At 40.1% G+C, this 26,894-nt stretch overlaps 1 protein-coding gene across 1 annotated transcript in view; it reads left to right on the forward strand.

Annotated features, from left to right (window-relative positions):
* The window catches only part of GLP1R (glucagon like peptide 1 receptor), an 80,728-nt gene extending 55,549 nt beyond the window's left edge, over positions 1–25,179 (forward strand). The window contains 8 exon segments of the mRNA XM_062489022.1: positions 1,525–1,678; positions 3,135–3,294; positions 11,708–11,768; positions 15,824–15,893; positions 16,590–16,678; positions 19,118–19,256; positions 20,106–20,147; positions 25,012–25,179. Of these exon segments, the coding sequence (XP_062345006.1) occupies positions 1,525–1,678; positions 3,135–3,294; positions 11,708–11,768; positions 15,824–15,893; positions 16,590–16,678; positions 19,118–19,256; positions 20,106–20,147; positions 25,012–25,179 (883 nt within the window).
* Positions 25,180–26,894: the final 1,715 nt, after the last annotated feature.

Raw genomic sequence — 26,894 nt, forward strand, 5'->3', positions numbered from 1 at the left:
ATTTCTGGATTCTCACTGGACTCTCTGCTCCCGTCCCCAGAGCAGCTCAGCCTCAACAAATGGGGATCAAAATTTAATTCAATGACATGCAGATACTGATGGGCATCTTAGAGTTCTTGGACAACAGAATAACCTTTTTATCTGTCTTTAAAGGTGATAGAGCAGAGGAAACAGTATCTCTCTATAGTCCTGTTTTGCGTCCTCCCAAAAAAAAAATGCAAGGAAGGCCTGTAATTTCAGTGGTAGAAGCTGAATTAGGCCCATAACCTCATGACTGAAACAATTTGAATAACTTGCATTGCCTGTGGCAAAAATACTCAGTAACTACTTGCGACCTATTTTCTTCAATTGCCTAATTTGCATAACTATTTCAATCAGATCAAAACGTATAGCAGTTCTGAAGGGTAGCAACAAACAAATATTGCGTTTAAAGAGCATAAATATTAATAATACGTAAGTTTTGAAATAAATTGTGATTTAAAAGTGATACACAAAATTCTATCTGACTTAGGGTGAACAAGTCGCTCTTCAGTGCAAACCTCTAAATTTCAGACCAAGTCAATTTTTCTACCAAAATTTATAAAGCTGTAAAAAACAGACATTTAAAGTATAAGTTCGGCTTATACTGCGAAAGTTTTGCTGGAATAATTGCTCATTACTATACGTTACTTCTGTCATTTAGCATCTTAAAAATCATACCCAGTGTAACTTCCTTTGAGGTGAAGTGTGTACCCCTGCAGAGCTGGGAGAAAAATGTTTGTGAATAAGGCTGGTAAAATATTGGCAGTATTCTGAAATTGGATGACATTTACACGACTGCAGTTCCTTTTGCTATCCCTTAACATGCTTTTTTTTTTTTTTTTTGACAAGTAGCAATTTTATTGTCTTTGCAGCTGGCTGCTAAAATTCAAGAGGATTTTTCCTTTGCTTTTTATTTTCAATTCTGAATGCAGAGGTGAAAAATCTGTTCCTTTTACTTCTACAGAAAGTATTTACAATTCTCCCAGAAGGCAATTTGAATACAGATTTTTCTCTTGTTGTCAAAAGGTGATTTGCAGGTGGATGTTTTTTCATTGTGGGTTTGAGCACAGCCAGAACCTGCGCTGCACACCAGTCCTGAGCTTTGCCAAGGTAAACTTGCGCAGTGACACTGGGGTCAATTCAAAGCAATTAGCTTCACCATTATGTGGAACTTGACTTTTTTAGTCCTTTCAGATAAGGCTGCTGAAAAATGACTTTATTTTTACACTTTAAGATTTTGAAATTTTTTTTTTTCTTAACATACCTATCTTCTTCCTTTCCCAAAATATTGGTTTGAAGGGCTGAAGTTGTGAATGTGTTTTCCTTGATAGTATTTTCTTCCCATATACAGTGTGAAATCCATACAGCCATTCTCAAGTTATGGGATTTCCTCTGGTGCCTCCTGATTTCTTACAGGGCTTGTTGTTCACTTTCTCAGTCCTGTGTCTAATGTTGTGTTTTTTATGTAGGTAATGGATTGTGACTAGATTTTTCTCTTTACAGACATCTGCACTGCACAAGGAATTACATTCACCTGAACCTCTTCACCTCTTTTATCCTCCGGGCTATATCTGTTTTCATTAAGGACTCGGTGGTGAAGTGGATGTACAGCACAGCCACACAAGAGTACCAGTGGGAAGGGCTTATAGCCTTCCAGGTAAGGGCAGACACTGTGGTTGTTCTTAGGATATTGGAGTCATCACTGTGGTGTCTGTATGACAGCAGATAATTTAATTATTTTGTTGATAGCATGACATGTTTCTCTACCTGTGGGAAGTTTGCCCCCACTAGACAGAGGAACAAGAAGCTGATCTTTTTGCGTGCATATATATCTATGTACATACACCAGTGCCCATATCTTCTCTCTATGCTGCAGTTTTTCTTTCTAGCAGTGACAAGAGGGCATTTCTTTTCCTAAGCCAGCACTTTTTGTCATAGAACTGTCCATCTGGTTGGTTGCTTGTCCACCAGCTAAGTTGGTTGCTCTTGGTCATCTGTATATAATCTCTTGATGACAGGAAAAAAAGAAGCATCTGATTAAAATGCAAATTTGGAAGCAGTTAGAAAAGCTTTGGAGGAATAGGTTAATTAAATACTTCTAACTGATGAAAAAGGATCCATTTTCTTTTGTAAATAATGATGGAAACATGCCCTTCTCCACTTGGATTTGGAAAGCAAAATGTACTTGAAACCTCAAAGAAAGGTAGCTTTATTATCTGTATAGCTCTTGTGACTAAAAAAAATGGGTGCAGCATTTGCTGCTACAGTACAGGATTGGAGTGGTCAAGGCAAACTCTCCTGATACATCCTCAGTGCTCATCCTTTTCTGACACTGCCTAAGGCAAAGTGCTAAAACAGTTTAGTGAATCTCATATGATGGTTGATTTTTTTCTTTCTCATCTGCAATTTATCAGTTGCCAGAAAATAACATTGTAAAACACATCTTAAATGGTTTGGAAATGTTCATATTGGATTGTCACTCATTTCCTCTTTCCAAAAAGCGTAGACTTTATGATTTTACACACGGTTTACTCAATAGTGGTTTCATCAGGTCTGATGGAAATATTAATTAGGTAATCAGGTTTCATACTTATCTAAAGCCCTACTGATCATCTCTGTAATTTACCAGCTATGAGAGAACTTGCACTTAAATGGGGTGCACTGGGCAACATTGCTATTCTATTAAAATACCCTTTGCTTTGGCAAATAGTCGACCTTATGGCATCTACTCTTTTCTTTTTAATAGAGAAATTCTCAACTGCAATATAGAGTATCCAGGAAAGTGAAAGATTCACTGACTGTGGTTGATATAGTACCTTTCACTTGTTCTTTTCATCTTTATTCATGCTTTTCAAAATAAAATCTGTTGCTTATTGAGGGGAAAATAGAGAACATGTGCCTCTTTTTTTAAGGAGTAATGTTGAAAGCATCTGTCTGCTGTACACAGCACCTATTGCTGGCTTCTGTCTGTTCACTAATAAAATATGTGATTAGTTTAGCCAGCTCTTTTTTTGAGGATCAAGAGTAGGAAAGAGAACCAGTCTTTTGAGTTAGTATCCTTTTATTCTCAGTCCCAGTTGCATTACTTTGGGCTGTGCTTTTTTCTGTCCCAGGAATCACTCAGCTGCCGTTTGGTCTTTGTGATGATGCAGTATTGTGTGGCTGCAAACTACTACTGGCTGCTGGTGGAAGGCATGTACCTGTACACACTGCTGGTACTTTCCGTCTTCTCCGAGCAGAGGATTTTCCGCCTTTATCTCTGCATTGGCTGGGGTGAGTTGGTTTTCCTGTTCGTCCTCCTGTGGCTGTGTTGGCAGAGGGTATAACAGGAAAACTTGTGTGTCTGTCCTAGTGCTTCCCAGTTCAAGTCCTGCACTCTGCATTCCCTTTTTGTTCCCAATCTCTTACCTTGTTTGGGCTGGAGGGTGTAGTCACAGGTCCTGGATGCTCATGGCACTCTGTGGGACACCACAGAAACTCACCAAACCAGTGGCAAACTACTTTTCCTGCTTCCCAGGACAAATTACACGTGGGTGGTTCCAGCTGGGTGTGGACTTTTCTGGACTGTGCTGCTTCATCTCCTGAAAGTTTCCCACTGTATTTAAAAACATGATAACTACTTGTGGTGCAAAGTAGCAGTGATGCTTTGTATCTGGGCAAGGACAACAGTAGAGAAAGGGTGACAGCGTGAGAGGGGGTGATGCAAAGGGACTGATGAACAAGGGGCAGCTTAGCAGGGAGGTGTCAGGTTGGCTAAGTGGGCAGAGCAGGTCAAATAGGGATTCTCTGGGAGAAAAGGATCAAGGGTGCATGTGCTAATAGGTATGTGTGTGCTTGAAATTGAGGATTGTGGCACCTTGAAATCAACTGTTTGAGCAAGGGGCACCTTCTGGAGAAAGGCTAAAGCTTTGATTCTTTCAGTGTATAGTTCACCTGAAAATACATTACAGTTTGGGATTAATCCTATTTTTGGAGTGATCTTGCATGTACTTTTATTGCATTCTCTCACTTCTCTACCCTCCCCTTTTGGTGGAATCAGGACACTTTTGGAAAGATGAGAGTAAATCCAAGTAAATACTACAAGTGCTTTCACAGATGCTAGTTTGAACTTTTAAATTGCTTTGACTCTCCTCATCTCTCTGTGGATTTCAACTGTGAATATTTTAGCAAATTAGTTCACTGGAAAAATGCACAAAAATGGCATAATATTGTGAATTACCCAATTCTACAAAAATGTGATATATAAGGAGAAAAGTTTTTCTGGCATTTTGATAGCAAAAAATAATTAAATGCAAATAATAGCAGTTTCCTGCTGGAGAGTTTTATTTAAAGTTCTCTATCTTCCATATTCTTTCATGTCAGGCATGCAGCAAAAGCAGCATCGTTTTGTTTAACATTTGAGCTATATGTTTTAATTAGACCCTCAATTTAATCTAAAAAATAAAGGGGGGAGGGGGAGCTATCCTGAAGCACTGAGGTCATGAAAGGAAATAGAAAAAAAAATTAGAACAAAATTATATCTAGTCAAATATTGAGAGGATTTTGTTGTTCTATAAGAAAGGGTTAGGTTGCTTTTGGTCTGAATCACTTCTATTTAGAGTTTGTCTCCTGCAAATGCAGAAGGCAGAAACAGTTGACATTTTTGGTTTTGTTCTCCCTTTAGAAAGGTGGTTTTGGTATTGTATCTTGAATTTCTAGATGAGTTTGTGAAAATGAGCAGGAATGCAAGAACTTGGCACTAGATACATGGGTTTCATCCAGCTTCCTAGAAAAGCTCTGTCCATGCCATTTAATTGTTGTCTGTACAATTTTTTGCTCTTCCATGTGTGTCTGCATGTGCAAACCTTGCCAAAGATTCTCCACCTTCAAATGCAGAAGCATCTGCTATTTCAACACTCCCAGATAAGTTATACCAGAAAAGTTTCATCTCTAACCAGTGGAAAGATGCAAAGATTTTTTTCCCTTTCTTTCTGCTTCATTGGCAATTCCATTTTTTGGGTGCTCAAGTCCCTCACCAGGTGACTTTCTGCTGTATGCAATGCTCAGAAGTTTTTTATTTAATTTGATTTTTTAGCTGCATGATAGTCTCAGTGTAATGCTGAGGCTTCAAAGAGAGACAGTAGGTTCCTGTTTGAACTGTTATCCTGCTGTTTGAAATAGTTAACCAACTGTAAAGTAAAGCTGGAACCAAAAAAAATATTTATTTGATTGCTAGAGTTAATTTGATATTCTGACTCTTTGTTCAATTAATGGTCTTCTTACATGATAATATTTTAACTTGTTCATTTCCCATCATTAGATGAATAATTATGTATAAAAATTTCATGTTTGTATTGCTCAAAAACCTAGTCACTTCATGTTTTTGTTTATTACCATTATAATTGAAGATTGTGATCACTCTCAGACATGCTGAGTCTGCTCTCCTGAAGCCCAGGGTACTGATGTTGATGTGCACCCTCCTCACTGCCTGAACATCCTTGAATTCCACCATTTCATGGTCACTGCAGCCAAGGCTGCCCTTGAACTTCACGTTCCCCACCAGCTCCTCATGGTTGGTGAGAGCAAGGTCCAGAATGGCACCTCTCCTCATTGGCTCCTCTGTCACTTGGAGAAGGAATTTATCATCAGTGTGATGCAGGAAACTCCTGGATTGCTTATGCTCAGCTGTGCTATCCCTCAAGCAGATATCTGAGTAGTTGAAGTCCCCCAGGAGGACCAGGGGTTTTGAACTGCAAGGTTGCTCCTGTTTCTCTACAGAAGGACTTCCTGGTCAGGTGGCCTGCAGCAGACTGCCCTGTAATGTCACTTGTCCCTGTCCTTCCTTTAATCCTGACCCATAAGCTCCTAGTCAGTTCTGCATCCATCCCCAGGTGGATCTCCATGCATTCCAGCTGCCATTGATATGGTGACACACCCTCCTGCTCTCCCCTGCCTGGGCTTCCTGAAGAGCCTGTGGCATGCTGTTCCAACATTCCAGGCAGGAGCCATCCCACCACATCTCTGTGATGTCAGTGAGATCATAGCCCTGCAGGTACTGGCACTGGCATCCTCCTGGTAGGAGTGGGATGGATCAAGGATTCCATTCCCCAGTATCTTTAGTTTAAAGCCCTCTTCCCAGGCTTGGCAAGCCTATGACTAAAGATTCTTTCCCTTCTCTGTCAGATTCTGCCCACAGTAGACCAGTTGTTCCGAGATATTCCAAATATATATTTGTTATATGATAATATCAGGTCACTTCTAAAGTCAATTATTAGACAGTAGTCCATTTATTAGCAGTTCAGAGTACTAATTATTCTTTGCTGAAGTGTTTATAAAGGGAAAAGTCTGTCTTGCATTATTGTATTTTACAAAACCTAGAAAAGTCATAAAATCTCGATAGACCTATGAAAACTAATATAGTTTCATAAACTGGAGGTCGTTTATGCTAACATCACATATACTGATAGGATTCTATAAACCTTCCCTATTACTTGTGAGGTAACTGCATTCCTAATGGCCGCTTGCAGAGATTACATGCCATACTAGGCTTTGAGATGGCAGTGTTAAATTTTTCCTATTTCATTTAATGTGGAATATGTCTTGCTTATGTCTTCTATTTCTTTGTCAAAGCAGACTTTCATATATTTATGTCAACTTTAAGTTCCACATATTTTACTACAAAAACAATTGTGTATTCCATATTGAACACTGCTGGAGGAAAAAAAAGGCAGAAACATGTAGCAGCATCAAAAGCCCAAAATTTTTAATAGGCTAATGGAAGAGCAGGTATGTGAGAGGTTTCCTTTACTCTGGGGGTCAGCACAACAGCAGCTACAACAGCTGTTGATTCACATAGTCATTTGCACCTGCAGAAAAGAAAATCTGTTGCTATGCACTACTGGTACGTGGTGCTTCCTTGAGAAATCCTTGCCTGTGGATCTCCTTTCTAGAGAAAAGAAAAAAACATTTAAAAGAAAGGGCTGGAAAAATAACCCCAACATACATACAGAGATCAAGATCATTACATTTTGTTTTGTTTGTTTCTCATTATGTGCAGACTGGTCTGAATCAGTGTCCAGAACACCAACCCAGTGTTCATCATGTGTGAGCCCAAGGCAGGAGTTGCTGAGCCTGACATTGACTTTCAGCTATCAGTACTGTATGAGTAGTTGCTGGAGAAGAGCAGTTTATATTGTAAAGCTGCTGTATCAGAAGATTTTAGTGGAAAAGGGACCTGTTCACATTTAAGAGTAGAGAGGAAGGAAGAATGGGGAAACAACAGAAACCTCCTACAGTGACTCTGAGCGACATCCAGACAGGAGACCATTTTCAGCACTAAAGGCAAAGAAGAAAATGTTAATAAACAGCTAAATAATCTCTGAGCTTCTGTGGTAATTTTACACCCAGTTGCACTTGCAGCAGGAAAATCACCATAAAAAATAAATAATCTGCTTCCTTCCAAGCCTTGGCAATCCAAACTTGCTCTCAGGAAGAGTACTTTGAGGAATGAAGCTATTAAAAGCAGGAAGCCTGGCTAGGGCATCAAAATCTACATCCTGATTGCAAGGAAGATCTGACTGGAATAGAGCCAGTAAGAAACCTTCCTTCAGAAGCCCTGTGTGAACTCACTGTAGCAACAGGATGCCTTATTGAATTGACAATTTATTTTCTATTTTCAAATGGAAACTCTGCTTCAGACAAGGATGTAAAAATAGATTTTGTGTACAAACTGATCTTGGTAAGAAATGCATGTCAGGAGTTCCTCTTAATCTTCTTTACTCTCTGTCTTCTAAATTAAACTTTCATTATTTTCCTTTTTTAGGAAGTAAAAAATGTTTCATCTTCTCACATCATCAGTGCTTTTATTCTTTTTTTGCATATAGTCATATTTATTTAGAATTTCTTTCAGTTCCTCATGACATCAGTTGTGCATTCCTTCATCAATCAGTTGTTCGAGTAAGAGCATCTTAGATGCTTTCTAAGAGAAAGAAGAATGGACTTGTTCTGACAGCAGTAGTGTCTTTCTGGTTTATGTGCCTGATTTTCTTGGAAGTTGAACTTATCACACGTGGAAATGTGGGATGTCAGGTCATGGCTGAAATACTGAAAGAAGCCCCAAAATGCTGTATTCAGAATATGCCCTTCTTTAAGTGTTTCAGCTGGATGGCAGTGCTCTGGTCCTTCAGAGGCAAATCTACGTCAGGAAGAATCTCTAATCAGCACGTGAGGATGTAAGGAGCTTCTCTTGATCCTCATATATCTTTCCTGAAATTGCCTGCATGTAAAGTGAGGCAATACAATACAAAGCTACAACTAGGGTGTCTGTAAGAATGGAAACGTGCTTGCACGTGGAGTTAAGGGAAAGATGATGGCATGGAATAGCACCACCTGATCACCTCTCTTGGTAATGGGGACCCTATGGGTTCTAGAACAAACCCCAGCTTTTCTGTTCTGTTACCAGAATCTGAGACCTGTTAAATGAAGAGACTGATTTTTGCATGCTGCTATCTGGACATGGTAACTTCCATTAGCAGCTGCAGGAATTTCCCGCCCCTCTTATTTAGGGATAGCAGAGCATTCTGAAAATCAACCTGCGCAGATTTTCTCAACATTTTGTTCTTTTACATACTCCATCTTTTTGTAATTCTGAAAAAATATTGTTTTTCCTACTTTTTGTTTTCTTACTATGCAGACACCCAGCCAGGTGTAGAATATATAAGTTAGAGTGAAACTAAGTAGGTTGTTCTGCTTATTTATGCACTGGGGTATTAAGATGTTGACTGGCAGTTCCATTACTTTTTCATCATCCATAATATATATTATTATTGCAGACTATAATTCAGATGCCCAGTCATTTGAAGTTGAATTTTATTAGCTGAACTGTCAGCAAGCTTATTTTCTAGTACACTTGACAGATTTCATAATCTGGGTCAACTATCAGCCTGCAAGAATTAACATCACAGAGTTTATCATGATCAAGCTGTTGCAGTTTGTGACATCTTCAGCAGTGATACAATACAGAAGACAAAGTGGACATTACCATTTCCAGAATTCAGATACTTTTCTCTGGTCAGTTAATCTCGGGAAAGATCCATCTCAGAGCTTTCTGCTTGACCATAAAGAGTTCGGCCAACACTTTAAATAAATGCCTCCTGCAAACGAGTGCAGTTTTTTTTTCTTGAATATCTGATGTATTTTGACTAGCAGCAGCAGGAGAATGAACTGTGAGACTAAAACTCAAATGCATGAAAAATGTTCTGTTGGAAGCCCAGGAGTGGGATACACCACTGGTGCTGTTAATGAAACATAGCCATCTGTGGTGTTTATTCAATGAGTTGTATTCAGTTTACTTCCAGTGCCTGCTCAAACCAGCCAGAAGTCTCTTGACTGACTGAAGTAACCAGAATACATGTTTTTTTGCTAATTAATGCAGGCTAATTAGGTATCATGATGGTAAATTAGTCTTTGGAGAATCTCAGTGATCCCTGCAAACTGCAACTATTGCAGAGGTGCTTCAGATTTGCTCTTTTGCTGTGATAGAATGACTTCTACAGGCTTGAAATGAACTAGGGAATGTTCTTGGGGCAGTCTTCTCTTCAGATCTTCACTAGGGCTTTGGAAAACTGCGGATTTTCCAATACTGTGTTTAGCTGTATTCAGTATCTGCTGAATACTGTGTCCCAGACAGTTTCCAGAGCAATCCGTTTCACAGGACAAGGCTTTGGGAATTTGATATATGTCAGGTTGTATCCAAGCAGTAAGGTTTGAACATCAGTGCAAATTCATGTGTGTATTGTACTAAGTCTTGGTGTCTCGGACCAAAATGTGCATTGCCAGCATAGAAAATAGTGTGACTGATGGTGCTGCAATACACCAAGACACCAGTGGTGTGCATCACAAGTGGGAGTGGGCAGAGAATATTGAACAAGTTGCTTTATACTTGCTGTCTATTCATTTGTATAATACTTGCATAGCTGATGCAATTCTATTGGCCTCCCTCTAGTTAGGCTCTTTTGAAATATAGTATTAATAATAGGTTCTCAATTCAAATGTCAGGTGATTTGATTAAGCATGGAGAGATTTCTGATGTATCCAGAAGACTGAGATATCCACAAATCATTATTGTTATCATTTGATCTATCAAATGATATATCTACTGGCATACAGCCTTTGAGCTCTCAGTGCTTGTGTCTTATCCTGTAAGTTTCATATTAAGATGTCTTAATGCACAGCAGAGTCAAGAAAGGAATAATTCAAACTATAATTTGTTTCTGTGAATCAAAAGTGTCATTTGGTTTGGAAGTGATGTGCAGTGAGTCTGTTCTTAATCTCTTTATACGACTATCAAGGCAGCATAGAGTTTTTGGTTACTTTGCTCCCAAAATACTGTGTATTCTCAGTATCAAGTAAATCCATGGAACATAGTACTTATGTGCCCAATTAATATCTACTCAATTCATTATCTTTGCTGTTATTCTCATGATGGCTATTTTTTCCATACTGTTTTTTGTTCTTTTTTTTTAATTAACTGATTAAGGAGAATATTATTATTCTGTGTCTATAGTATTTAGTGGTTTTGATAACAGAGAAATTTTGCAGTACAACAAAAGTGAAGGTTTTTTATTGATTATACTCAATAAAGATACTGCTTGAGGTATTCAAACTGTGCGACCTCCCAGAGTGTGATTTCCCTGTGGCTTCTGCTGCCATGAACTATGGATTTGCCCTGTGCAGAACTTGCTGCTGCAGCCTGATGTTCTTATGGTCCTTTACTGGTTCTTAAGAATAAAGTAATAAAGTAAGCTAAATATTGCTCTTTCTATACAATGCCCATGCAGCATCAGACCCTGTCCAAGGAGGAATTAGACCATCTTGATCTATACTTAAGCAGAAATTCCTCATCCTGCTTTTTGAGTCACAACATGCTTTCCTTCCTTTTGTGTATTTTTGTCATTCTCTGTACTGAGTATTGGTTGGTAGATGCACTTTAAAATTATTTTAATGACATAGGCTCTTCATAAATGAAAGAAGTAAATTAGAGAGCCTTTGACACAGTAAAGGAGGTAATGAGTGTCAGCTTACCTGGCTTGTGTCTCTGCCCTTTACACCCCAGATGAACTGAGCAGCCCTAGCCTATGTGCTGTCAGATGAGGGTAGTGCCAAGCCTCTCCTCACTGCCACCCTCATCTACTGTCCTCACTGCAGCCACTCAAGTCCACACCAGTACCACAGCCAGAACTGGGACTTCTCTGTGGGTGAGAATGCTTGCTGGGTGTCCCCCATGTGGGGCTGGGCATGCTCCAGCCTCAACACCAGTAAGACAGCTTGAACTTGGTCCTGTTTGAATGCAGTGCAGGTGACCCACAAGCAGAAATTTGGACGCTGCACCTTCTCTAGTATGGGTATGGAGGTTAGTAGAGCTTCCAAAAATTTAATTCCCTTGTCTGTGAAAATATAAACAGAAGAAGAGGTGAATGCATGTTATGCTGTACTTGCATTGTTCATTTTTCATGCTGTTGAGACTTCGGTGGGGAGCCCACTGTTCATGGTAATCTGTGTTGGATAAGAGGTGCAACCAGGTAATTGTGTTGCTCATCATTATTTGGGGGGGGGGGGGTGGGATGGGGGAGTAGGTGAAGAAGAGGGAGTTGTCTTTGCTATTCCTAGTCTCAATGTCAATGTCAGTCTTGTCTCCTCTCTTTTTCAGGTGTGCCAATGCTGTTTGTTATCCTCTGGGGAACTGTCAAGTACCTTTATGAAGATGAGGGGTTGGTTTAGTTCTGATTTTTATGGCTATCTCATTTGTGCTGTATGTGTGCACCAGCAGGTCACTGTTTGCTTTCTGTTCAGTGTGGTTTGCTTTGGCAATGTGCTGAAACCTCACATAATTGCTTCTGTTTTGTCTGAAGGTCTTGCATAACATTTCAGAAAGGAGCATATGTTTTTTTCTGGTCAGAATTTTCTGCATGTCTGAATAAATCTATTCTTTTGCAGGTCAAGGAAAGGTATGTTTTGTTTTTCTGTACTGACAGTGTCAACAATAGCAGCCATCCCACCCAACCAAGACCACTCCTGATATTGTGCCTTTGGCAGTAGCCTTTACAGTTGTTTCAGAAGAAGACAGCAGGATTCTGCCTGCAATTTGTAGTGATTAGCCTATGCCTAGCAGCAAAGAAGTGATTGCCTTTTCTTGTTTAAGCTCCCATTATTTAGATATTCCTAAAATAAAGGCACATTCTCTGTCTGCTTACGTTAGTCTTGCTGAAGTCAACTATGTCACGCACAAGACTGCTGTAAAACACAAAATACTTTTATCCATTTTTACCATGGTGGCTATTCTGGAAAAAACTACTTTAGTATATGCTTTATAAATAGCTATTTTCCAAATAGCACCATAGCTTGTTGTTTTTGTTTTTTTGTTTGTTCTTAAAGGGAAGAAAGTGTAGTCTTCTTTTTAGAGACAGTTGCTGCTTAGAAATAGTTGGTTACCTTTCTTTGAGAAAAGAAATCTATGCTCTTTCATTTTAAATGCATTATTTAAGGGATTTTCCTCTTATTTTCCAAACTACGTAGACAATACTTTTGTAGAGGACCCTTTCCCCACCCCCACCCCCCCCTCACAGGCATAATTATTGCTGGAGAGATGCTGCAATGTGTGAAAATTCAGTTTAGCCAGGGCCACCCCCAAACTGTTATCTAGTGTTTTTGAATATTAAGAACCATCTCTTTTTTTTGTGTTCCTCATGGCAATGAACCATTTCAGTCAAAGCTGCCTTTTCTGGCTAAAGCAATGCTAGGATTTTTTGACTTTCCTTTTCAAGGTTGACTTGATGATATTCTGTAGCAAGATTGTGGCTGTACTGATGTACTCAAAGTTTTGTTGAAAATATCAGAATAGTTGTGGAGGCCATGCAGCCTCTGAACAGGCAAAGTTCCGTGAGCATATCTTCCCATTGATGTAGAAAATGTATTCAAAGTGTTCATGCTGAGCCTCCCACATGATGTGGTGCTCAGAGCTGATTTATATTTTCTATTATGGAAAACTGTCACTCACTGCCTTCAGCAGACCTTAAAAGGGGCAATTTTGCACATTATTGAATTTTCTAAATCTTGTATAAATATTTGTAAAATACAGCAATAAATAACCACGTGCAGCAGCTGCTCTGAAAGGCAAGATTTCTGTGCCTTGGGCAGGCATTTGCTGGAGCAGCCAGAGATATCTTTCATGCTGTTTGCCATAGCTCTGTCACCATGCAGCAGACTGTAAATTTCATTTGTGATTTAACTACTTCCCTGGCTATGAAGAATAACTGGAAATAAATGTGGTCATGGCTAGGAATCTGAGGCAGTCCTGTAAACGTAGCCATTTGAGTAAAGGACTGAAGCCTGCAAGACTTGGTTGGTTCTTCTTTCCTTACATGTGCAAGTATAAACTCCTTTAGAATGAAATTAGTATTTTAAAAAGTGAGCTATTCAAAAATATTTTGTCTAGATTATAAATACAATTAAAGGCAAGCTGTTGTTCTTAGTTGTTAGACTGTGCCTAAAAAGCTGATGGTTACACATTTTTTGCTTCCCTCTGCAATTAAGTATGGAAGCAAAACAGTCACCCTTCAATCCTATTTTTTTTCCATTCACCTGTAGCAATTCAAGGTAGAAATTCAGTGTTTTCACTTTTAGAAGGAGAATACTGGCTTGATAAGCAAAGGCAGAAACATCCCACTCGCATTTTTTTCACTGGACAAATTCTCCATTCATGGCTCTGAGGCTATTAGTTGCCAAGCATCTTCTGAGAGGTGCTAAGCAAACTGTAGGGATAAATCCCAAGCACAATAGATATTGGTGTATTTATCAGTGTGGCAATCACAGAAAGCACAGATGGGCAAGAAATCATGTAGCGATCTACCAGTTTTATTTTCTGGATGCTTTAATAGCCATGACACCTTAATTGACCTGTAATGGTTTTTTTATTGCACATATTTGTATAAATTTAAAGGTAGCTAAAATTGATGTGATTGCCACAGGAAGCAAATTAACACAGAAATGCAGCAGAGTTTATGTAAAGAATTGTTTCTCAGCTTCTGTTACTATAAAGAATTTTTTTAATTGCCTCTGCATCTACTGCAGCTAGTGAGAAAATAAGAACTCCACTTCCAGCTATGCCTATTATGCCATCAGTCTTAAGGTGTTCAAATAAAATTAATTTCAAAGGCTCCATGAAGCTGGCTCCCAGTTCTGTGTACCAATTAAGAAGTTCTATAACTCAGATTCTGGCTCAGGTACACTGACTGCACACAGCCTGCACACTTTTTTTGTCCAATAACCTAAAATGCAATTGAACTGGAGATTGCTGGTGACAATAATATGCTTTTCGTATGCATTAAACTGAAACCAAAGGAAAAAAAATATATCCTGAGCCCTTCTCGGACTTGCAGTCCCTGCAAGGGAATGCAGAATTGCCACAGCCAAGTTGCTACACTTTCCTCCCTAGTGAGTGGGTGTGTGCTTGTAGCATGCATCCCTCCCAGGTGCTGCATGGTTTGCTCTTTTCTCTTAGTCCCACTACAAGACTGGGGAGAGTTTCAGCTCCACCAGCATCATTCAAGTTGAACTTTCATAGGTCTGTTAAGAAGCCTTATGGAAGACTGTGTGTATGTATGTTTTGGCAGAACAGATCTGGAGATGAAGAGAAACCTTATTTGGGAAGGAACCTATGCTTTATATAGCGCCGTTTCAGAAACCTGCTGGCTTTACTGGTGACTGTTGCTTTTGAGTAATTTTTAGCAGGACACTAACCAAGTTATTTCATAGAAATATTCAGAATGCTGTCACTGCAGCAGCAAGCGAAGTGGCATGTGAGCACTGCCCTAAAACCTGGGCCATCCTACACCGACATGGCCCATTGGACAGTGGTGGCGGCTGGCTGTGGCCAGAGGAAAGGAGCTAGATGTACAAACCCTCACTTTAAGGTTTGCTTCAGACCAATGATCCCAAACTGTGGCTGCCATGACTTTTTCTTGTCATTTTCCATCTGTATTGCACAAGGAGACAGGAGTTTTAGAAGCTGAAATGAGACTTGTCATAAATGAAGTATTATATTGCTGCAGCATCCTACTTACTTGGCAGAGGGCTCAGGTCAGCAAAAGTTAGGAACTGTTGCTCCCATTTTTGATTTTATTTGTTTATAGTTTTTAAAACTCCCAGTGGGCCTGAAACCTTGTTCATATGCACTGAAGGAGCTGGAGTTTGCAGCTACAATTGCTTTCTCATGGTTGAAATTAGTAACCCCTTTTGAAAATATGGACAGATAAAATAGGTGACTGATCTCAGTACTGATATGAGAACAATGATGGTAAGTAATGGGATAAAAACTAACAAGCAAGTAAATGAGATGATCTGACATTGGAGACTGAAGAATAATAAGGATGAGGAAGTAAAGAATGACAGCAGAAAGATCAGACTCAAGCAGATTCCCCCCATTCTCCTTTCAGCCAAATGACAAATATAACCTTGGTTTTAATGGAGTAAATCTTCACAATTAATGGATGATAATTCATAGCAAATTGTGGAGGAGAGCTAGCCATTAGTGGATAAGAAAGGCTGGTGAGTAGTATCCAGTTGGATTATGATAGCTGCAATAGTACGAAGCATTCAGTGTTTCTTAGAAGCAGTTGCATCTGTTTCCATGTCAGCATGATGTGCTTTCCTGGTATCTAGTCCTTAGTATTGTTTTCCATCTGCACTGCTGGAACAGAATGAAAAGCAAGAGATTTTAGTAATGTACTGAAACTTTTCCTTCATCTCCTTTTTGTCCTCCTACCAGCTGCTGGACCAGAAACTATAATATGAATTACTGGCTAATCATCAGACTGCCCATTCTCATCGCCATTGGGGTGAGTCTGAGACGTGTGCTGTGAGATGGCAGATTTCCCTGAGAACACCATGATACGGTACAAAGATGCACACATGGCCATTGTGCATGTCCAAAGGCTAATAACCTTTGAGGCTATTGACATTTTCATTCAGAAATGTGATTTCATGAAGCCAAGTTGGTTTCTGTCACTGAAATTCCAGACTAGCATTTTGTTTCTTTAATTTGGCCACAAGCTCTCATGTTGTAGTGGCAGGACATAACAGAACAGCATGCTGCAGCAGTCCCTTTAATTCCCCTGTGAGCAGGAGGTATGGAAGGTAGTTCAGGGAGACCAAAGATACTATTTCAGATACTGGGCCACAAAAGAGCTGCAAAATGTGTGGTATTGTGTAGAAATGTTCTTCAGGCACAATACTGTGTCAGTCTCAGACCACCATACAAGGCGAATGGGCCAACCCACACCTTCACTTGTCTCACTCCCCAGAGAGTAAGGAGGGTCCCCTGTTTTGTGTAATGAAGTGCCTGTGTTTTCAAGGGTGGCTTGTGCATTCACATTTAGACCACAATTCCTTAGCAAGGAGTTGAGTTCCATGGTAAATTCTGCAGCTGCTGCCTGTCAGGATGCACACAGACCTACACAGGCATACACAAACTACTGTTTAATTACTTATGCATGTGTTTATTGGTGGTGATATAAATTCTTTTATTTCTCCAGGTGAATTTCCTCATCTTCATCAGAGTTATATGCATCATCATTGCCAAACTGCAGGCTAATTTGATGTGCAAAACTGACATAAAATGCAGGTATGTTTTAAGTTGGTCTGACACTTTTCATGCTCATCAGAATAAAATCAGACAAGGACATACATTAAAAGAGTATGTTGACAAAGGTGGTTAAAGAGCACAGCCCTTGAGTAATGCACAAGTGCGGTGTAATGCATTAGTGTAAGTGCTTGGATAGTCAGTCCACTGAAAAGTCTCAGTGAAACCAGGGCATGCATTTCACGTGTGTTATAAACAGAAGGCTTGATGTCTGTCACTTTTAGTCTTCCATTAGACAGGATGAATATTAATCAAGCAGATATTTTTAAAATACCTGCAGCGTATGCAAGTACTGAATGGTAGAGTCCTTGAAATCACTCAGAGGAAGGAAGCAAAGCTGGTGTAGGGGCTGGAAGGAATGTCCTGTGAGGAGTTGCTGGGAACTTTGACTTGTCTAGTTTGGAGCAGAGGGCTCTGAGGGATGACCTCATTCCCTTCTACAGCCCTCTGAGGAACAGAAGTGGCGAGGGAGGTGCTGAGCTCTTCTCCAGGGTGTCCAGTGATAGGATGTGTGGGAATAGTTCACAGCTGCACTGCAGGCACTTCAGATTGGATATTAGGAAGCATTTATATACTGAGAGGATTGTCAAACCCTGCAACAGGCTTCCTTGAGAGGTGGCCAATGCCCCAAGCCTATCAGTGTTTAAGAGGCATTCAGCCAGTGCCCTCAAGAACGTGCTTCAAGTTTTGAACAGGTGGTTGTCATAGGTTCCTCCCAGCTGAAATATCCTATCTTGTTCTAATTTGAAAAAAATAATACAAATTTATAGAAATGAAAGCTTTCTCTTCAAGGAAGACAAGATAGGATCATTTTGAGTTTTGCTCCTTGTTCTTCTTGGCAGTTGTTATTGGGAAAACTTTCAGTCTTGAATGCATGAGCTGTTTCAAGAGAATGTCAAGGCTATCACAAATATGTTCAATTTTTGCTTTGCAGTCAGTCCATCCATGTCTGTATTCTTCCTGTGACTAAATAACCTTGCTAAGATTCATGACTTTTGTACTGCAGTCTGAAAAACAATGTAAGAATAACAAGTTAGCTCTCAAAGTGTAGAGCTACATGCTCTGGTATCTGGACTGCTGCTGGCACTGGACTTAGCTATTTTGCATTGGGTATTTCAATGCTGCAGCCTTTTAAACTAGATAGAGCACATGTTTTGGTGATTTCTTATCAGTGTAGAATTGCTGTGTATGTTACCTACCTTCTTTACCTCACATGAAATTTTGGAAATCCTAATGTGTCTTAAGAGCTCAAAGCAGAGATGAGCTGGAGGCTTTGATTCCAAGTCCACTTTTACAGGAGAGTATTTTTGGAGGGTCACAGGGAAAGGACAAGGGCAGAGGTCAGAAGTTACAGTAAGAGAAATTCCTCTTGCATGTCAGGTAAAAATACATTCATAGTCAGAGTGGTCTGATGCTGGAAGAGAGGCCCAGAGGGGCTTTGGAGGACCTTGGAGATACTCAAAACTTGGCTGGACACAGCCTTGATTAACCTGCTGTGAACTGGAGTTGGCATAGAGACTTCCAGAGGTGCCTTACAACCAGAATGGGTACATGATTCAGATTAGCAGCCAATAGCCCTCAGGCACACAAGGTGCATCTACTGACTTGGCTCAAGAGAGGTTGTTGTAAGATGTTGGTAAGTTCTGTGGCCCAGGAAGATTCCACATGATCCCCAGGCATCTTTCACTAACCTGTTGGGTGGCTGGCATGTATGTCTATCAAAAGAGAATTAAGGCTCATTCTTAAGAATTCTTTTCCTGTGGTTGTGTACCTTGAACTCTCTCACAGGTAAAGAATAGTTTATTTCAGATTGGTTTGTCTTTCACCCTTTGCTAGCTGTGTCTTTGAACTTGCCATCACTCATTTCAAGACACTTTGATAGCTTTGACAAAGTGTGCTGCAGTTAGAGATAGTTACAATATTTAGAAGATTTAACACACTACACAGGTGGGAAGGAATACCAAGTACTCTTCCTTTTGCCAAGATATTTTTAAAGGATTCCAGTTATTGATAGATTATGTCTTTCAGGTCATCAAGAAGATAGGTTTTGGTTGTCTTTCCCAATTACAGGTGGGGAAAATAATACAGAGGAAAGACATCACAGGTACAAGAAGGCTTCTTACTGAGTTTGGAAGATTTTCCAGGTGAAATACAGCCAGTAGCTGGATACAGAGCTTTGCTCTCACCAATAAATGGTCTGCAGTAAAGTGGTAGGGGTGGTTAAAACGTGTAGGAACTCACTAAGGTTATTCTGATGGGGTTTTTATCCTGCAGTCTTTGGAGGAGGAGCCTGCATCACAAAGTGGTTCAGCGACTTACCAAAGTTGAAACTGTGTAGGAAAGGGTGACTCCCAGTGATCATTTGCATCAGCAATGGTCTATTCAGTGGTGCTGTGGTTTTTAATTTCTTTGTGATCTTAGGCTGGCCAAGTCTACGCTGACTCTGATCCCACTGCTGGGGACCCATGAGGTCATCTTTGCCTTTATTACTGATGAGCATGCCAGAGGGATGCTGCGCTTTGTGAAGCTTTTTACTGAGCTCTCCTTTGCTTCGTTCCAGGTAGCACTCACAGTGTCCCCATGGGCATAAGATATTTTTTAACTGCTGTTTGGGGACCTGCTTTCCCTTTCCTTCATTGCATACTCCCTGTTCCTTATATTTCTGAGTTTAGCACTGGATATTAAAGGATTATGACAGTGGAAGGGAAAGTGTAAGGACTAATTTTTAACAGCCAACTTTACTACAATAAACTGGTATTCCTATCCACATATTAATGTTTCCTTCCTATGGTTCACCTCAGGGCAATAGCAAAATTGTCTGTGATTTCCTGTAATTGTACAGGTGGCATTGCTGAAAGCATGTTTTGTGCTTTCTCCAGTGTTTCTGATACTCCTTGGAAAATCTGTGCTGGGAGAGGTAGCTGTCTCCAGCTGAACCTGCATGTGAGGAAGGCGTAGGCTCATTGTGATTTTTATTTAACTGTTGCCTTAGGCAAAGCCATTTCAAATGAATCTCCTTGTGTAAGGAAATGATTATTCTGTTTCCCTGCACACTCACTCATTCCCTGCTGATCAAGCACAGAGCTGTATTTAAGACCACTGTGAATTACTCACTTATGAAGTGTTTAAGACTTGAAACCTTTGCTTTGTAAGGAAGAAGGGGAAAGAAATCACTAGACAAAAATAACAGATTGAAGGAAACAACAGCTCCTTTTTCCTAAGGCCATGTGCTTTGAGATATAGTTTGATCAAACCTCTGCTCTGCCATCACAGTTGACAGGGACCAAGGATTCTCCACCTTTCAGTCTAATCAGTGATGTGTCAGTGTAGAGTCTCTAGCCCTCTGCCACTGAATTTGGCAAAGTGAGGAAACTGCTCTGCTCACTGTTCTCGTTTTTGTCGATTTCAGGGGCTGATGGTTGCAATTCTTTACTGTTTCATCAATAATGAGGTAAGAGATACTATTCCTTATCAGCATACACTATAGGAAAAGGAAATTGAAAATGGTCTTGAACTGCAAATTTTCCTTTTTCAGGACTTTTTTTCTTTTTACAGATCATTCACTGCACAGTTCTGTGGGATAACTCATCAGACAAATGTGTTTGGAAGGAATTCAGGCAGTATAATTTATAGCCACTATTTGTAAACGTGGAATCTCACAGTCTTGCTTACAATTGTGTAATTGGCACTGGTGGGTTCTTTAATTGAGAATTACAGCTGCTCTTCTTAATCTGTTCTATAGTGCTTCTTATTTGCTTGTTTTTGTGAATGTGGGAGTGGACCCCACTTTATTCTATGAAAGCTCAGCTTGCTGATGAAGTTGGAGAATTCTCATAGCTATTGCTGTACAGTTTGGTTTCATTTGGTTTCCCTGTGGCCCAGCTGCTTGAAGGCATCATCACTCTCATTCAAACTGAACTTCACAGAGTGGTAAACTCACAGACCCAGAAGAAATGTTCCTTTGGCTTTGAGCTAATTGATTGCAAGTACCATCTTCTGTGACTTCTGCTGAATCCCAGCTTTATGGCAAAGGGTATTGTTCTGTTTCAATATTGCAGGAATCTCTTGTGTTACTGTCTAAGTGATTATTATTAATTCATTCATTCATTCAGCAGCCAGGTTTGTAAGGGAAGCAAACATTACTCATTTAGTCATTACGTTATTAAATTAAATGCACATCAATATGTTTTACATGCACAATAACTCTACTTTTAACGATGACATGGTAATTCAAGATCACTTATTGAGAGATGGGAACTGCAATCTTGTGACACTGCTACTTGTGTCACTGTGGCCAGGCTGGAGTCAACAGAAAAGCAGCAGGCATCCTGAATTAAGCCTTGCAGGAGTCTGCTCACTTTTGTAGGTTGTGGATAAGATTTTAATGAAGTGAATCTATTAATTCCACTGCTTCCCAAAATCAGAGGTGAATAGCAGCAGGCTTCGCTGTTGGGAATCAATGTCATTTGCTGCATGTCATGAATTAGAGAATATTTGTTTCAAATGCCTTGTATGGCTTTACAGGTGTACTTCAATCCTGAGGTACAGCACCGTCTGCTGGTGGATCATGTATTTCTTTTGATTCACCTTGGCATTTGCTCATACATCCCTTGTGCAGCTGCAGCCAGGCCTCTCATATGTAATGCCCAATAACTTCCTTCACATTAAATAAGGGCAAAGTTACATCATAACCCAAACTTTATTACAAGCCCTCAAAGAGGCAGGCTTGTTTCATTTGAGGGAGCTTACTGTGTAACAGCTTACCTGTGTTTCTAAGAAATGCTCCAAATCTCTTGTTACTATAATTCTCTTGCCTTTGAAATGTAGTTCATAAAATCTAAAACTGATGAGTTCAGTTTCATCAACAATCTAAGATTAATTACTTTGCTTGTTCCAACTCTTGCTCAGAGAGGGGAATAGGATTTTGTCAAGCCTGGTCATCAGTGTCCATAAAAAAAAAAAATCTTTTAAAGACTTTGATTAAGTAACATTTGTTCCAAACTGTATGATATTTTTTTCCTAAGCTAAATGAGAAACTGTCTTCTGACACACTCCAATGTGGTCTACATCTTTTGTCTGTGACTCATTTACTCCTTTTCTTTTTCCTTAACCATACAGAATGAAAGTCCTTTGCAAGTCCTGGTGCCAAAATCAATAGTAGAAATCAAGATAGAAGTGATATTAATGTCCTTTTCTAATAACTACTTCTGAAAAAAATATATAATTTGTTCATATTTCAGTCTTATTTTGCCTGAAAGATTCTGGATTTTCTCTGAACTTGCTCTGAAGCCAACGATAGGGTCTCATGAGATTGCCTGTTACCACCACTGTGCTTTGCAAAATGGGCTAGGCTTAATATTACCAGTTTTTCTGCTTTTAGTGCTGCTTCCTATAAGAAATATTTTAAACTACAGAGATGGTTTCCACCACTTAGTTGAAGATGGTTCATATTTCATTCTCTGTAGCCTTGGTTCTCCTTTTTGCTTTCTTGTCACAATGGAAGTACAGTTCAGTCTCTTCTACTTTAAAGAGCCTGTCCTTATGCCAGAACTCCTGAGTTCTTGAAATACTGCCCAATCCTCCCTTTTGCTTTTAATTTCTTTCCATTCTCTTTACAGACTATTAATTAAACTCTTCTGTCAACTTAATTCCATCCCATTTTAGAACTTTCCTTTTACTATCACTTGCTGAGATTTTTTTGGCCAAAATTTAGTGTTTTTTTATAATTAGATTCCAGATTCATTGCCACACTGTCATCTTCCTTCCCCATTAGCTTCATAAAGCTCTGTCAACAGCTCTCTGTGAGAGATCTTCTCCAGCTTTAGCCTCCATGACAGTCTTTTTCAAGTTCTTCCACCTCTTTCCTTTCTCTGTTAAAATACCCTACATACAATTTTTTCTTCCCCTTTCTCACATGTCATGGTTTAACCTCAGACAGCAACTACATATCACAAGCCACTCCCTCACTCCACTTTGGTTTGATGGTTGAAGGAATAAAAATGAGAAAACTCTTGGGTTGAGATAAAGTCTACTAAAGCTACTTCCCACAGCAGACATGTGTGCTCCCAACTTTTTGCACACCACCAGCTTGCCTGTTGTCAGGGTGGGAGGAGAAGCTGGAAAAAGTCTTGGCACTGTGCAATCCCTGCTCAGTAATAAAAAAAACATGTCTGTATTACCAACACTGTTTCTAGTACAGATGCAGAACACAGCCCCATACTAGCTGCTGTGAAGAAAATTAACTCTACCCCAGCCAAAATCAGCACATCATGGGAGTTCTTGGTATCCTTTCTCCTGTATAGCTTATTTCTGGGGAATTTCACCAACACAGGAAGTTACTAGGATAATTATTTTGCTGAAAGAGCTGTAGATCTACTTCTGTGCTCAGAATCTGCCTCTGCAAAATTAATCTTAACCAGTTCCAAAGCCATCTAGGCAAAAGCTCAATTCAACACAGGCAAGCAGAGCTGCTCCCTACCCTCTTCCGAACTCCTGGAGAGAAAACTGATATTATGCCAGTCATATCTGTTCCTAAGATAGACCCTACAGGCTTTTGTTCAGGTCTTCATTCACTTTATCTCAATTTTGCAGGCTATTTGTATCATAGCTCAAGCCTGTCATGTCTAGCTGGAGTAAAGACTCATTTCCTTCCTTTGACTGACCTAAAGGTACCTAATTTCTATTGCTCATTGACTTAGTCTGTCAGTCACTATGGTCATGCTTTCATTCAGGATTTGCCAGTAAATGCCTGCAGCACCTTTTTTCCAGTGCTGCCTTATTGTTTTCAATGCCCACAAAAGCTGCCAAGTACTGGAGTGGTAATATGGTCAATTCTTTCCCTGTAAACAACCATGGTTCCTGCATTTCTGCCTTCGTCTGACCATTCTCCCTCATTCTTCTATGCAAGCTATCCCAGACTCTCTTTCTTTGGTGTTTTTGTGCACCTTTTGACACAACAAATACCCCCTTACCATGGTAAAATACAAGCATCTGTCTCAGCATCTTTCCTTCTGACCCATTTGGTTGTGACAGGGTAGGTCAGATTCTGGATTCTGACAGATTGTCAGAAACACAGAGATGAAGCTGCTTCCAACAGAACATTCAGTGCAAGGGCTGTAGCCCAGAGCTGACAAGCATTGATAGAGGTACCCACCAGGGGAAGACAATTAGTTTGGTAAGGCTTTCCTCCTTTTTTAGGACTGCATCTCAAAGTCATTATTTCACAGTGAACAAGCAAAGACATACAGCAGTTGGTTCCCTAGGAAGTTTCCCTCAGAATATGAAGGTTTCAACAGCCTGGACATGACAACAAACCTGTGCTTGAAACTGCTATCAACCTACTTAGTCTCTTGGTAGTCAGTAGAAGATCCTAAAAGGAAAGAAAAAGCATCTCTCCAGAGAAAGCTCCCTTAAGTGACCCACCTACAGTGAATTTACTTCCCAGCTGAAGTACACACCATAATGAACTTATTAGTGTGGAGTCCTGCCTTTATCTAGAGTAACAAGTGTGAAATTTTATGTCCTCTGTCTTATGTGTTAAAAGCTAATGGAGGCTCTTCCTTCAGTCAAGTGGCAAGAACTTTGCTGGTGGAACAGGAAGATCTAACTCTGCTCTTGTTTAGCAGTTGCAAAATCCTGGATGACTTTCCAAACTAGTGCAGAGGTTACACAGTTTAACCTAGAACCTGTGACTAGATGAGCATACTTTGTAGCTTTAAGAAAAGCTAGTATCTGGAATGAGATACTGTAATTGCTATTTAAAATAGGGAAAAGTAGAGTCTTGAACTTGCTTAAGTGTTGTTTTCAATTCTGAATAAACATTCAGTTTTGTATGAAATAAAAAGAACCCATCTAAATATTCAAAGAAAAAAATAATCCAGGACATAATAATGTTTAAATCAAACCAGGAGTTAGAACTCTTAAGAATACCTGTGGTACAATATTGAGAAGAAAGCCAGTTTTTTCAGCTGTTTCACAGCTGATAAGCAAAGTCAGCTTAATTGTTAGTAGGGCATAGAGTACAATCAGTATTGCAGGTGAATACAATTTAGAGCAAAACAATGAAGGTAAGATTTTCTGGTGCATAAAAGAGCTTTTTTGTAAAAGTAAAAATGGATGTCATCATTATTTAAAATGTGGAACGGCTTGCAATGGATTAATGAGATAATTGGATAATTGGAAGCAATAATATTGCAGGTTTAAAGCACTTCCAGCTTTTCTCAGTAGTGTGCTATCCTTGCTTTTTTCTGATGGAGTCATTTAAAGAGCTGATTAGTTCTACATTCATTCCTTTTATTTCCTTCTTTGCTTGCTAGGTTCAGATGGAGTTTCGGAAAAGCTGGGAGCGCTGGAGATTGGAACACTTGTATGTCCAGAGAGACAGCAGTATGAAACCTCTGAAGTGTCCAGCCAACAGCATCAGTAGTGGGGGCACAGTAGGCAGCAGTGTCTATGCTGCCACTTGTCAGGCCACATTCAGCTGAGATTTCTGCGGGTAAATCAGACTGAGAACAATGAACTGTATAATATACCTGAAAACCCTTAAATACCCAAGCAAGTGGCTTAAGTTTGGCATCTCCAGCAAGAAACTTAAGCATATGCTGCTCATCGCCTGCAGGCTGTTGGACAAAGGCTTCTAGGGAAAGCAATCTGCTAATGCAATCAACACATCAGAGGAAAAATTGGTCACGTCTAAAGTAAGTTAAAGGAGTTTCTTCCTATTTGCACACAAGGCCTCCGGGGGTCCAAAACTTAAGCATAGCATTGATCTAGTCTGAAACCACAGGGTCAATGGCTTATTACTGTTGAGTGGGTGAGCTGAGTGTTCAACTGATTAAATTACAACGATATAGAATATGATTATTGCCAAAAAATACATTTAGACTTTTCTGGGGATAGGATAAGGTGCCATAACCATTTTTAGAAAAAGATCATTAAGTGGGACACAACTTGCATTTCAGGGGAGGATCAGTTTTGTAGCAGGGGTTTCCCAAAGTTGAAAGTTGAAAATACACTAGTCTGTTTTCTGGGTAAGTGAAGAACAGCATCCTAAAGGTCGGCCAATATATAGCAGGTAGTGTAGTGAACACTTCTGAATTCTGTCTTTAAACTTCACTTGAAAAATATATAAAAGCCCCCAAAAAATGCATCTGTTTGGAACTTCCTCTGCTAATAACAGGTGCTTGTTATCCCTGTTGACGTGGATGGAAATGTTCCCTGCATGCACAGTGCTCTATTGTCAGTGCTAGTCTGCCCACCTGGTGGGCACAAAGGCATTCACAGGGATGGAGTGATCTCTTGTTTCAAGAGAGTGTTTCCTGTCTGAGCTTTACTCTGCTTCTTGTGGGTGCAAACACACAGAAAGAAGTCAGCTTGCGGCCACTGCTGGTCTCAGCAGACCTCTCCTCATTGCAAAGATTCGGTCCTTGGCAGTGCGTACTCACTTTCGTTTCCCCTGCGGCCTTGGTCCTTCTCTCCTGTGACACAACGCGCGCGGAGGGGGCGGTGGCCCTTGTTCAGGGCGCGGGTTCAGGACCTAGGACAGCTCCCGCGCCCCTTCCCGGGGTGGACGGCCATCCTCCAGAGCCGGCCAGCTTCCCATCAGCGGCATTCCAAAAACAAAACCCAAACAAAACCAACAGCTTCAAACAAAAAATCCTGAATTCCATGAGGTTTTTCCCTGTCTCTTTAAAACAACAAGGGCTCGTGCAGTGACTGCATCTGCACTGTTCAATGTGTTCCCTCCCTGATGTAGACAGGAGTTGCTGGGGACAAGCAGAAGGATGTGATAGGTTGCATCACTTAATAACAAGCTTTGCACATGTTTGCTCTTACCTGGGCTCCCTTTACAACAAAAAGGCAAAGTGCCAAAGACTAGCTCTGAGAATCTCCCTGCTCACAGATTTCACGTAATAAATAAGTAACATCCGTGGCAAAGCAGTTGCAACTACTCAGCAGAAATAACCCTCCCTTATTTTCAAGTCTCTTTGCACTTGCATTCACAGCCCCTATTGCCAGGAAAGTGGACTGGATATTCTGGGATGTAACGCAGCAGCTTTCTGCCTGAAGCTAGATTGCTTTGCATGGGATTATTTAATCATGGTATTAGAATCCTAATTGCCAACAGCATGGATTAGTTTTGCAATCATAAGGTTAGAATTGAATTAAAGAGGATGTGTTACCTTCTTCTGCTCTAATG

This window comes from Cinclus cinclus, chromosome 3, assembly GCF_963662255.1.
Source record: "Cinclus cinclus chromosome 3, bCinCin1.1, whole genome shotgun sequence".
Lineage (NCBI taxonomy): Eukaryota > Metazoa > Chordata > Aves > Passeriformes > Cinclidae > Cinclus > Cinclus cinclus.